Below are 14069 nucleotides of genomic sequence, written 5' to 3' on the forward strand. Positions count from 1 at the left end.
CTTGTCAGGGTCTATGTATTTTGTCAAACAAATGTAGTTTCCTTCCTGAGCAGAATTCAGTGCCACCCGAATATGTGTTTGTTTCTTGTATTATTTCTGAAAACAGGAGAAAAAGGAAAAAGTCAAAGGACCAAAAGAGAGACCCTATGCTTCAAGACTCCAGAAAAGGGCTGGGGAAACGGCATGTTCTCTCTCAGCTATCGTGGGTGAGAACAAACTGAACCCAAGGCAAGAATCACTCTAGAGAGGAGGCGGAGGCTGTGGGGCCAACCCAAAGTTAGAGACGATGAAAGCCAGCCTGGCTCTTAAGACCAGAAAGACCCCGGGGATCCTACAGCAAGGAGCACAGTCCCCCTGGCCTTGGAGGGCTGGAGCGAGCAGGAGCTGAATCCACGTTTGGAAGGTGTTCGTCTTCACCTGGTCTCCTTGCACACCATCTGATAAGAGCTCTCTGGGCCCCTCCACTGGGCCATGGGCAGGGACTGGCCCGAATTTCCCCAGCCTATGGATGATTCTAACAATCAGTGCTATGGAAACAAGACAGCCAAGAATACAAACCCATGACACTTTCAATATACTTTATTAAAAAGTTTCTTTGTATAAATTTCCTAAAAATTTTAAAATTAAAATTAAACCCCAACCCCCGCATAAAAAAAAAAAAAACCACACACACAACATTAGAGGAATGCCAAAAATATTCTCTATTATGACTTTCTTTTCATTCTTTAATTAAGACATTGGTCCCAACAGTGCGCGAAGATTAAGGGATTTTGCTTGCCCCTAACTAGAGCATTCGTTAGAGGCTTTAGAAAAAGAAAATTAGCTTGAAATCTAATTGGAAAGGAAATTAGGGGGAAGTTGGGGGGAAAGGGAAAAGTTGGGTTCTTGTTTCTCCACCATACACAGGCTTTCCATCTAAAGTCATGCTAAATTAAGAGGGGAAAAAATGAACCAAGCGAAAGTATATAGAGTAGCTGTGACGTTTGGGGTTATTTTCTAGATCTTACATTTGCCTGAGACAGGCATAACATAAAACTCCAGAGGGAATTTGAATTTATAGAAATGTTCACATAAACACCAGCAGTGGATAACTATTACACGACGTTCGAAGTCTACGATATAACTGCCTGGAGACGAAGAGCCATGGGTCCACAGACACACTTAGCACCATATTGATAGGTCATGCGGCAGAACGTTTCCTCCCGAGATCGAGTGTAAATCAAAGCAGGAAATGGTACAGTGCAAGGGGATCTCTACCCAGAGCTTCTACAAAGACGACTTGGAAATGGCTGACTCCTTCTTCAAGAGGTATATGTCGCTGGTCAGCCGCGCTTAGGTTCCGATCACATTGATGACTCCAGGTTTGGCGAGCACTGAACGTTGGGGTAGGCGGGAGAGAAGAGGAGAGGAAAATGCCACATTACTGGCTGGAAAGGACACTGTGTTTGTCAGGACCGTGACAAGTCGGCCTCTGGTTTCCATCACCATTGTCACTTTTCTCAATACCATCAGTGGCTCCCTGTGACGTTCTTGGCCTGGGGTTTGGAGCTCTTCGAGCAATCTGAATCCATTTTCTTGCCTGTATCACCTGCCAGGCCTTTTGCAAACTAAACACTGCCTGCTCTGGCACTGACCCCAGGCTTGCTCCAAGTTGTTTTTGTTTTATTACCAATCGAGTTCCCCAATGTAATGGAGTAATTGGTTGGCCATAGTTTTAACATTATTACTTATAGGAAGCAAAACGAATTAAAGATGAATATATGGGGGTTATCTTTGGTATTATCTATAATTGTTCATTATATTATTTTCCAAGTAATCATGTTTGGTGCAATATTTTATGAATAACAGGGACATAATAACATTTCCAAAGAGTGACAAGTAGTTGGCCATGTGTTTCTTCACTGGCAAATATACAAGTACACAAGTATGTTTTTAGGAAACAAAATAATAATTCAAAAAATGAATTTCATGTGTTTTATTTGAACATCTTCCTTATCTGAGGATACAGTTTGTCTTCTGTTCCATAGAGTACATCATAATCATTATCATTCAAATATTTTTCAAAGGTGAGTTGACCTGAACCTCTTATCATACTTGTAGAAGCCATAAACACAAAGAAAAATCACTTACCAGGAGCGCAGACCTTTTCACATTCTTTCTGTGATTCAAATTTGTTCTCATTTCCACCACAGCCTCCGTACCAGAATCTTGCACAGCTTTTGGTCTCCGGATCATAGTACCATTTTAATATGAAATCCCTGCAAGTTCCTTCTTCTTTTGGCAACTTACATATATCTTTAATAACAAGATGAGAGGAAACACACACACACATCAGTTAGAATGTGCAAGTTACTCTGCTCCCAACACTAGGACTGATGGTCTGGTCACGGTCCTGTTGCAGAGAGGAGAGAATTTCCAGGTGGAAAACCCCCTAAACCTCCCTGAGCCTCAGTTTCTTTACTGACTTATGGACATCGTAATCACTAACAGCTTTATGAAAAATAAATAAAATCATATCAAGAAAAGGACTTCATAAACTGCATTAGGAATCCCAAATGCTAACTATCATTACTGGGTAATTTAACATGAAATTAACTGTTTTTTCCTCTTTTTAATCACTGGCCCATTTACTCTCCAATTCCTTCAATGCTAAATTCCCATGGAAGAAACCAAATTTTAAAACCTTGGAGTTTTCTACTCCTCAGCAAAATGGTGATTAAATTTTGTCAGAACATAGTTCAGAAATAAGCCTGTACATTTTTCTGCAAGTCAAGTCGACTGAAAATCAGAGGTAAAGGGGAAAATAAAAACCCTTTTTGAATGCATGTGTATGCGTGTGCCCGGGCACACGCTCAGCCCAGTGACTTCATGACCTGCTGAGTTAAATAAGTAAGAAGAGCTGGCCATGATGCAAATGCATTTTACTGTGACGGCAAAAATGTCATCTAGCAAAGCTATTTTGAATACAGAGAAACATTCTTTCTCCGGTTAAGGAAGTTGATGTGTTAAACGCACACTTCTGATGTAGCCCAGCTGCAAAGTAAAGCTAGACCCCCTGACGCCTGGAGAGAAGAATTTATAGCTCACACACAGTAAGATTTCTGGTTACAGTTTTCTGGCAAACTCCAGATAGTGCTGGGAAAAAGAAGCATTGATGTCAACCGTTATCTGAAAATGTAAGCCTTCTTTTGACAAAACTCCCTGGAGCCAAGGATGCTGCATGTTTACGTGAGTAGCTAACAGGCCTGACTCATCTGCCTGTCCCCACAAAGGGCTGACATCTCCGCTGGCCTTTGTCCCCTGCTCGGCAGGTTGCTCACAGCTGCAGAGATGGGGGAGCATCTACAGTTCTGATTGATCCCAAAAAGGACAAGGGAAACCTGAGTCTTTTGGTGGATAATCAAAGCTTGAGTCACCCATAAGGGACCAGACTCAACGATACACAGGACTGAGGCTGAGACTTGGTCTAAAACATTCCCTGGTTGCTGTGGGGAAGCTGTCAGCCAGGCATGAAGGCTGGTGGCTCCACAACGACAACATCTCCTCGTTGCAGACCCTCTTGGGGGCCCAGAAAGCCAGCAGTACTGCCAGAAGCCTTTGAAGACCCAAGGACGCCAGAATAAAATGATGAAAATTTACAAAAACCACCTTCTTTATCTCAAATGTGCCAATAACTGAAGGAACATGCCTGGCTTTCAAAGAATGTCATGGAGGAAACCGAGCGAGGCAGGATTATTATTCACCAAACATACTCCTTGTTTACCGGTGGGTTCCCTGCCAGTGTGAGCCCAGGTCAAGCAGCTGCCTGGTCTCTTCTCTCCCACTTTCTCCAGTCCCCATGCCCCTGGGCTCTTCCCAACCAGATGCAGGAAGTCTGCCCAGACCTAAGGACAGGCCGGGCCAGCCCTGCAGAGGGCGCCCTGCTCCCCGACTGACTGGCTTTTCCAGCTTCCTTTGACTTTCACCCCAACTCTCCAGTCCCAAACTGTCATTCTGCACTTTCCACCCTTACCCCAGCGAGAGTCACTGCTAAGACCTGTAAGTTTACTATTGGAATATGAGGACAAACAGGTATTTGGGAAACCAAGAGAAATACATTAATGAGGGCCCTACACTACTCAAAGACAAAAACTTGGGGATTCTCCATTTTTAAAGCATGAAAATGGGAGATGAAAAGGCTTCTAATTTTAATCTCCACAACCCCTTGACTTCTGAGGCCCATCATTTTGGCTGGACTTTCCTAAGCTACGTCTACATATGCTTAAACAACTATTTTAAAACAGAAAAAAAAAGAAAATTAAAATGTTCTATAGCGTAAAGGAGGATGATTGGCTCTCACAGAGCTTCATCTGGACTCTCCCCTAGAATGAGTCTTTGACTGTGATAGTTTTTCATGTTTTCCCTTTAAAACGATTTTGCCCCTTTGGGCATAACCCTGGAGGGAGCCCAGGGTCCTCTCCTTGCATGAAAAGAGTGTTTGGCTGCATAATTACTAGTTTTCTCCTCCTTATCAGTTGAGAAGCTAACCAGAGCCTGAAAGACAATAAGGAGGAAAAACTATCAATAACTTCTCCTGGTTCACTTTTGCCTTCAATAACAATGTAAATACGTTTCATTTTTAAAGAGAGACTTGAAGGGCTGCCTTACTCAGACCACCATCTGGTGAAACGTCCTGACTGTCACTCACGGGGCTGCAAATGGAATCCCCCGAGTCACAGGAGCCACAGGAGCCAACCGAGAGCATTCTGAACGTCCAGCCACAGTGGGGTGCAAGGCACCCGAGAAACACGGCCCCTTCCTATAACAAAGTGTGTGTGTGTGCGTGTGTATGTGTGTGCGTGTGCATGTGTGTGTGTGTGCGTGCGTCTGTGTGTGTGTGCGTGTGTGTGTGTGTGCGTGTGTGCAGGAGTGAGCTCCCATTGCATGACCTGCCCACGCCTAATATTCACGGAAAAAGTCAGAAGGACGTGTACCTGGTCACTAATGGTGGTCATCAACGGCCACCAATGTTGAGACAATGGAAGTGAGATATTTTTATGTTTTGCTGCATGTTCTGAATTCCTCACAATGACGATCTATTCATTTCATAATCAGCCAAAAAAATTACTCTTTGAAGCAGAAAACACATTAATTGGAAAATCTTGCCTTTTTTATAGTTTGAGATTTTCATAGTGTTTAAAAGCATTTTTAAAATCATCAGCTTTCACATTTTCCAAACCAGCAAGTTATCCCTATCCAAGCACTTCCTCGAGCCAAAGGAAGCGGGTGAGGAGGGAGTTGTTCAGGCTGTAACTGTAAACAGGCTCCTCATCAGTTTAATAGTTTCAAAAACAAGAAGATTTAACAGCCTTTGGACCCAACACCGTTGATATGGTATAAACTACTTCCAGACCGTGGAGGCAGTTATGATCTGCCTGAATGAAAAGACTTTCTGGTGCCTGCATTTCAAGCATTGTTTGGTCATGAAGATACCAAGGAAATTTTGCATTTTTTACTTTATTTTCGAATGCAGTTGTGGTTAATTTTGCACCTTTTGCTATTTCAGATCTTGACCAACAGACTTCTATTTTTTAAGACTTCACAATAAATACCCTCTGAGGTCACCAAACCCAAACACTGCAACTGACACAGATACATTCTCACACAGTGATAAACAGTCAGCCCTGAACATGGCCATTTCTCCTTAACCAAGTAGACCAAATATTTGTAGCTATTTTATTTTCCTCAACCTGTGGGGTTAAGTTAGCTCTTTAAATTATTATTAACATAGAGTCAATATTTTGTCCACTACATCATGTTGTGGTAGTCAGTGATATCCAAGGGCACTTCAGAAAGTTCATGGAAAGATCCACATTGTCTTTCAATTCTATTTTTCCACAAATTTTCTGAAGTACCCTCAAATATTTATCGTGGAACACAGCCAACCAAATGCTGTATTATGTCAAACCTAAGATATCTTAGTTTTACGATGCACTATTATTTTATGTTCCACTAAGTAACACAAAATATTACCAATAAACCTTGACATGTCATCAATCGTAAGTCACATTTCAGTCGCAGAAGTGTTACAACAGAAAAAGGAAATTGTGCATCTTAGGTCAATAAGTAAAATGCTGGTGCACATAAAACGATGTTTTTTTCAGAGCTATGTAATTGACACAGTAATGCCTGCTCAGACGAAATGATCGCTGCCTTCTAGAATAAGTGATAAAGAATGTTATGCTTTGTGTTAGTTATTTTTGCTAGTTTCTTCATTGAAATTTTTCTTCAATACATATGGTTAAATCAGTATTTAGGATTAATTCTGTAATATTGCTAAAAGTAAATTTTCTGAATTAGATTATTTTTGTTTAGAAACTTTAGAGAGTCTTAGCTTTAGTAATAATATGCATAGAAAATATCTATCCAAGGCTTCCTTACCCAAAAATGAGAAGTGGGGGAGGTGACAACAAAACCGTAAAACCAAAATTAGCAACTACGTAGCAGTATCAAAACTAGCAGTAAGGAAGCGAGTGGCAGAAACGCGCAGCACACTCAACGTGACAGAAATGCGCAGCACACTTGATGCTTTCTCAAGGCTGTGATAATGAAAGATTCGTGCAACGGTCGCTACTGCCATTTGCAGGAAGAAAAATGTGGATGGGATGTAATTCTTTCAGATGACATGGAAAGCAAAAAATGGGGCAGGATTTTTTGTGGGGGTTGATTTTGTTTTGTTTAAAAAAATACAAGCATTAGCCATTTAAAATTGAATCACGTGATATTGCAAAGCCTAGAATCCCGAGTGGTTAGTAATGAGGCCGTAAGTCTGCTGATGGAATTGACCTTCATCTCCAAGTGAGGTCTTACTGCCACACATGCCCTCCATACCAAACAGGGCCAGACCTTATTTAGGGGACAAAGAATCCCCTAACCAGTCCTCACATTACGTGCCTGTGTCAAATTCCTGACAAAAAAGTATCCATTAAATGCAAATTTCAAAATGAGCAACCACTAACATATGGGAATGAAACCTCATGTCACCACTGGTCACTTCATCTTCCTCGCATTAGCTAATTAGGACCAGGGCCTTTTCATTTCATGGTGATTTTGACTACAGATCCATGCATAGATTTGAACACAGGTCATCACATTGACTAAATCCAAAGAGGTAAACTATGACAAAATACAGGTCCTTGAGATAAAATCTTTCATTCATGGAAGTAAAAAAAAAGTAAGGAATAGTATCTAACATTTAATACTACAAAAGGGACACATCCTGTAAACATAAACCATGTTCCTAATTAATTGATGCTGCAGAAAATAAGAGAAATTAAAATGAATATATGTCCATATAGAAAAGCTAGTTTTAGAACTTAATTTTGCCTGAATTGTCTAAAAAATATGTCCTTGAAGAAGTAATCCATATTGCGGTAATTGGTATTTGGATGCAAAATATATATCAACTACTAAGAATGCCACTCCTCTTTTTTATCTCCAAGAAAAATATAAATAGTATTAAAATATTCTACCCTCCTGGAGAAAATGTCTAAGATGAAAATTATGGGGGAAGGGGACAGGGGAGGGGGAGAGGTTGGCAGGGAGAGGTAAGACAAGCATCCATTTCTTAATGTTGTTTATCCATTTTGAATTTTAAACATTTTAAAGTAAATATTCAATTGATTTAATTCAAAAAGAACTCTCAAAAATGGCTGCATATGTGTGCACTTGCATATGTTCATTGAGTAAATGTGTATTAAGTGCCTTCTCCAGGCAAAGTATGGCTTGTTACTCTGGGTTACAGAGATCAATTATGCAAGTCCTTGTTCTTAAGAAAAACAAGTAATTTATAGCTTCACAGTGACTTGAATCAATGGGTGGGGAATGCACAGGTATGCACATGTACACACACACCGGTGTGAAATGGTGAGAGAACACGCACACCCTGGGTTTGAGGGTCATGTACAAGTCAGTGTGAAGGAGAAAGTTTTTAGTTTCATCTATAGCAAACGACTTGGAGCCTTGAAAGAAACACAAGCCCCAATTTCAAAAACTCTTTTTTCTTTATCATATATAGAGAGAAGATCTAACTATTAAAGGCTGGATTGAAAGCATCTTCCTAGTTCAGAACTTCACGACTCAGTATTTAAAAACAAAACGAAACAAAACAGCCCAACCACCAGATTCTTCCAGATTATTTTTTAAAGACTATGTTGTTTACATTAATTAAACACTGTTTATGTATTCTTGTCCCTTCTGGAACACACACAAGAGAATCAAAAAATGCCCAAATCTCAGTGTCTCATTTACTGTGAGTCATTTTCTCTCAATGAAACATTGAATTGCTAGAAATTTTACATTTTCCACACTGTATTAGGGGTAAAGTTAACCAGAGAGTGGGAAACGGTATACATAGATTTCAGTGACTTTGAAGTCAAAGATAAATCAGTCCTGACCTATATCTTTGGGGAAAATTTAGTGTCAGCCCAAGGGGGTAGCTCAGGAATGCAGCTGGGGTGGGTAAGGAGCCACAGGACCCCACCAATGCAGGGGACAGAGGCTCATCCATGCTCCTGTGATGTGCAACTCAGAAAACTGCTGATAAGCAGAAACCAAAAGGGTGAGACTTAGGGTGTTTTCTCCTCCCTGCCTCACCAAACCCTCACTTCACATGCCTACTTGCATTTTTTTAGTTTGAGTTGAAAATCATAAGATTAAACTTTTTTGTAAAATATTTTTATACAATCTCCAAGAAGTTAAAACCTAATTACACAATCTACCATGAATTTCTGGGTCATTTCCATAAATTTATATCAAGGAGAGAATTTTCCGGTTTGCTATCAGTCCCTTCCACTGGAGATCCTAGAGGAGTTTGAAAAACACATGGCTGTCCCTAACACACACATTTCCTAGACTTGTCTCCAAAGCAAACTATTTTAAACACTTTCAGTTCTATAAATAGGTCACTTATTTATCCTTATTAGACATCTATGTATATAACAGTTCCACAATTCCCACATTGACTTGGTTACCTTCTTTCTACTAACTCCTGATGCCACCGGTCAGTATAGGATGTGGCCCTATAAAGCGATTATAGACATACAGATAGAGACACACGTGGATACAGGTGAAAGTCCATCAGAGGAAGAAAGCATTCCGGCAATCTTAAGAATCAAGAGGCCACTACTCCCCCAGTGGCCCCAAAGAGATGAGGGTATGGAGTCAGAAAACAGTTAGAACCATCTACTCTTTTCTAAGCATGGATGAGATCAGGTGCAGATGCTACAGAAAGGGTAAGATGGAGAAAAACCATCATTTTAAAAACTTACAGTAGAAAGAGTAAAACGAGGAATATGTACATGACAGCTCCAAAAAAATATGCTGTTGCTTCTGACAATGTAACACATATTGAATAGGCATAGCTGCTTTTAAATCCAGAGCAACACAAAAGCAGCAAGGCACTCTGCAGACGCTTTTTACTGTAATCAATTGCAGAAATAGGCATTGTAAAGAGACATGCATTCCTCCTCCTGACTGTGGCCGACACAACAAAAACTAATGAGTTGTCCCCACAGTTAGCATAGACCTTCTGCCTTGGGGTCTATAAAGCAAGATCACTAAGTTCTCGTGGAATGTTAATTGGTTGTATCAGTGCCGACGTCTTTTGCTGAGCACTCTTACACAAAGCACGCTGACTATTTTTGTAGCCGGTTTCTGGTGGGTGAACGAGTAAAGCTGACATTCCGGTGTATGAGGAGCTTCCTCGCCCAGGAACAAAAGCAAGTGGCAGCTGTCAGTTTCCAAATTCCCTCTGACTAGTCATGAACTTAACATAAAATGTGCACACACTCGGTGCTCAGGCACGCAAGACAGTGGTACAACAGAGTAAGGCAGGGCGTGGGCTTAGGGAACTTGGATCAGAACATCCCCCAGGGCACGTCCAAACCCATGTATCTCATGGTTCCAATCTGGGTTGTCTTGTGTTCTTCTAAGCAGTTTTTTTATCGGATTAAATCACTGAGTGGATGAAACCCCACTCTTTGCAGCATTACAGACCATAAATCAACTCTAGTCCCAATAAGAGATAGAAGGAAAATGACTAATGGATACATGAATTCTGGCTATAGCCCCGAGAGCAACTCCCATCTGCTTTTCTCTGAGAGCGTCTGAGGGCCGGGCAAATCTCCATTTACAACTGGGAACACGCAGAGAAAGACAATGATGGGCCACGCAGAGAAGACTAGCAACTTTCCCCACGGAAGTCATGCCTGGCCTGAATTAGAATCCGGGAAGATGACCTAGAATCAAAATGTCAAAAGCTTTAAAATTTTTGGAATACCTTCATAGTGCCATTAATGGACCTAATTTTTTACAACTCACCTGTTTCAGTAAGCGCCAATGGTTCTGTGTTCACCATGAGATTGATGGTTGCACTGGAAGCTAACCTTGCTGACTGTGGAGGTGGAGGCTGAGTTTTCTCTATAAAAGAAAAATACATGCAACTAGTAGGTAAGTCAGAACTTAAGGGCTTAGGAATCCTTAGCAACTGATGCTAACACAGAGGCCCACAAAGTCTCTACATACACCACTATGTCTGCAGTCTGCAAGTTGAAGCCATCTGTTGACAAGAAAGTGGAGGAAATCCTTGAACGTCTGAACAAATCCTCTCATCTCCCACATAACCTCTCCTGCTGCCAGCCAGGAAAACAGAGCCCTAGGGTTGGAAGGGTCTTCAGACTCCTGTCTCTGTGGGCCACAGCCAGGGTGGCCAATGGGAGTTCCCTTTCCTTAAGCATACCTCCCCGATACCTACAAGTGAAGAGAAGGGGAGACCTCCCCACCAACCGGGAGCACGGGGGGTCAGGAAGAGTGGGAGGGGGAATCTAGAAAACCGTAGAAAGAAGAGTGAGAACGGCTATGAGTAATCAAGAAAGGCTGGAAAGACATGCACAGGGCAGGCTCAGTGATGCAGAGGAGCGTGGGAAGACAGCTGGCCCAGCACAGAGGGACGGGGGAGCTGATGCTGATACTTTTCTGCAGTAGCTGCAGACATCCCACCACCCAAGGGTGACGAGACTTCACGGACTCCACGACTCCCCAAGGAGCCAGTGACTCACTGGTGCTTTCCACACACTGAACGTGGAACTATGGGCAGGGTGGTGGGCAGTAGAGTGCCCCCGCTAGGTTAAGAGGCTATATTTCCCCAGATGCTACGCTGGAAGGGGCCGTGCTCAGGCCGAATGGATCCATAACATGGCCCGGACCCTCAAGGTGGGCCAGCACTTCACACGAAATCCCATTTTCCATCTGTCATTCTATAAAGTTAGGGGACATTTGAACCACCCAGGACTGTTTGTTCAGTTAGCATTGTTGCTATTTCAGAATAGATTCAATAAATAAGAATTGTTCCCTTCTTGTCCTGTTTGCATGGCTTCTCTTGAACCAACTGTGCACTTACTTGTACTGAAGCTTCCTTGGTAGGTGGCTCTGATATGGGACCTCAGGTAGCAGACCACCGTGACATGGTACATCTGCCCGGGGAGCAGACCCCCGATGACACGGTCCGTGACTGTGAGGTTCTGTTTCAGAACCAGGGACTGATCGTGGGCCGAGGTGACGGTGAGGTCATAAAAATAAGGACTAGGGGGCTCGGGCCTCTCCCAGTGGAGCTTGGCGCTGTTCTCTGTGACCTCGGACACCTGGATTTCTCGGGATGCCTTAACTGAAAAATAGACCAAAGCAGAGTGGAGAGATTTTTAAAAATCCTACGTGACCGTAGCACACAGGCAAGAGAGAGAATCTGAAAGAGAGGTGCCAACAGAGAGTTGATCTGAAATTCAGCTGAGTCAGGGAACTAATTTCTTGTTCAAGCTCCTGGGAAATATTAATCTTGTAATCTATAAGCATATATGAAATGTAAAATTCATAGTAATTAAAAATATCATTATTCATTAACAAGGTGAATAACTACCAAATTGAAAATCTCTACTGTTAGGAAGTTACTTTGAAAATGCAAGGTCTGGCATGCTAACCATAAGTTAAGTGTTCAATACAAAATGAGCCCCATAATTTAAAATACATTAGGACATGAAATTTTAGGGCATGACATGAAAATCCTTTAAAGGAATCTCTGCTTTCTCTCCATTCATAAAATGAAGACAATTTCCATCTTTTCGTGAGCACATCCATTCTGCCTTGTGACATGCTGTAGTTTCTTCTAATATCTTCTTTGAAGAAAAATAAAATAGCACACTCGGGGTCTCATTAAACCCACCTACCCCTTGTACCTAATTTGGTCTGGAACATATTTTTTTCTTTGTCAATATAAGCATGCAGCTCAGTCTTGGGGGGGCGGGGCTCTGCCTTTTCATTTTGCTGAACTAGACACCCTGATACTGTCTCAGTGCACAGCCTGGGGCCCTTTTTCTGTGGGTGTGAGCTTTGAGGCAGAGACAAAGTTTGCAACTATAAAGAACCCATCCAGATCTTTTTGAGTCATATTCTAAGGGAAGCAGGTCTGGCTCCAGAAACCGAGGATAGAAAAGGTCCACTTTGCCTCCTAGGAACCGACGGCAGGCTTTTCTTTCTTTCTCTCTTGCCTACTAAATACGGTCTAAAACCCTACTTTGACCTAGAACCTCATCCCTTTAGCTTAAGACAAATGGATTTCCAAGCCAGATGAGCTGTGCCCCCCTGACATCCCAGAGAGAACGGCAGGGGCTGGGGCACAGGGTGGGGCAAGGGAGAGAGGAGGCGGCGAGGCTGGAGACCCATCTCAGCTCCTCTTTGTATGGGACTCACCAACCAGACAGAGGTCCTAAGAGAAAGACTGCAGTCTATTATAGAAAAGGAGTTGTTTTGACAATGCCCTGCTCTGACCAGCACCTTTTAAAATACATCATCCAGATGTACCAATCTCAGATCAATGACTCTATTTTGACATGCCCTTGAAGCGCTAAATGAGGACATAACAAGATGCAGCCCCAACCAGGGCTTTCTTACCCATGGGCTTAGCAAGGACTGACTTGGTGGCGACTGGTTTGGCTGCCTGTGACCTGGGGGCCTCAGGCTTGGTGGCCACTGGTTTTGCAGCAGTGGTGGTGGCGGGGGATCTTACAGCTGCTGGCTTCACCACTGCAGGATTCGCTGCCACTGGCTTTGCCGCCTCAGGATTCACTGCGGCTGGCTTCGTCGCTGCAGGACTCATGGCCGCTGTTTTTGCCACTGCAGGATTCGCTGCCACTGGCTTTGCTGCTGCAGGACTCATGGCCGCTGGTTTTGCCACTGCAGGATTCGCTGCCACTGGCTTTGCTGCTGCAGGACTCATGGCTGCTGTTTTTGCCACTGCAGGATTCGCTGCCACTGGCTTTGCTGCTGCAGGACTCATGGCCGCTGGTTTTGCCACTGCAGGATTCGCTGCCACTGGCTTTGCTGCTGCAGGACTCATGGCCGCTGGTTTTGCCACTGCAGGATTCGCTGCCACTGGCTTTGCTGCTGCAGGACTCATGGCCGCTGGTTTTGCCACTGCAGGATTTGCTGCCACTGGCTTTGCTGCTGCGGGATTCATGGCCACTGCAGGTCTGACTGTGGCCATCTTTGTGGCCACAGGCTTGGCAGCCACAGGCTTGGCAGCAGCTGGCTTTGCAGAGGGCAGATTTACGATAGCTACTGGTTTTGTAGTGGTGGTCACTGGTTCTTTTGTGGTCACTGGCTTCGTTGTGGTCACTGGTTTGGATGTAGGACTTGAAGTAACATTATTTGGAGCATTTCTGTTAAAACAAATTAAATGTTACCTCTGTTCCTACTTTTGCCTGCTATCTAAACCAGACAAAGATATAACCCTGTGAGCCAGGTGAAATTTGCTGTTTTAGCAAAATGTATGTAGTAGTTTCCATAGATTATGTTTAGTATTGAATGTATTAAATTCCTTCCTTTTAGGATCTCTGCCACAAAAAGATATGGAACAACATGTTAAAAACAGAACATTAAAAATGAAGCTTATATTTTACATCTGACATCTTATTCTCAATGTATAAAATAAAGGCAGAGAGAAAGTAAAAGAGACAATAATTAATATTTAACAATGCTCT

At 42.7% G+C, this 14069-nt stretch overlaps 1 protein-coding gene across 1 annotated transcript in view; it reads right to left on the bottom strand.

Moving 5' to 3' along the window:
- Positions 1-613: 613 nt before the first annotated feature.
- The window catches only part of COL6A3 (collagen type VI alpha 3 chain), an 87222-nt gene continuing 73766 nt past the window's right edge, over positions 614-14069 (bottom strand). Inside the window, exons 40-44 of the mRNA XM_063090261.1 lie at positions 12982-13748; positions 11438-11701; positions 10360-10458; positions 2131-2295; positions 614-1373 (exon numbers count right to left, since the gene is read on the bottom strand). Coding sequence (XP_062946331.1) covers positions 1333-1373; positions 2131-2295; positions 10360-10458; positions 11438-11701; positions 12982-13748 — 1336 coding nt within the window. The 3' untranslated portion in view covers positions 614-1332. The remainder of the gene's footprint in view (positions 1374-2130; positions 2296-10359; positions 10459-11437; positions 11702-12981; positions 13749-14069) is intronic.

The sequence above is a fragment of the Cynocephalus volans genome, chromosome 1, assembly GCF_027409185.1.
Source record: "Cynocephalus volans isolate mCynVol1 chromosome 1, mCynVol1.pri, whole genome shotgun sequence".
NCBI lineage: Eukaryota > Metazoa > Chordata > Mammalia > Dermoptera > Cynocephalidae > Cynocephalus > Cynocephalus volans.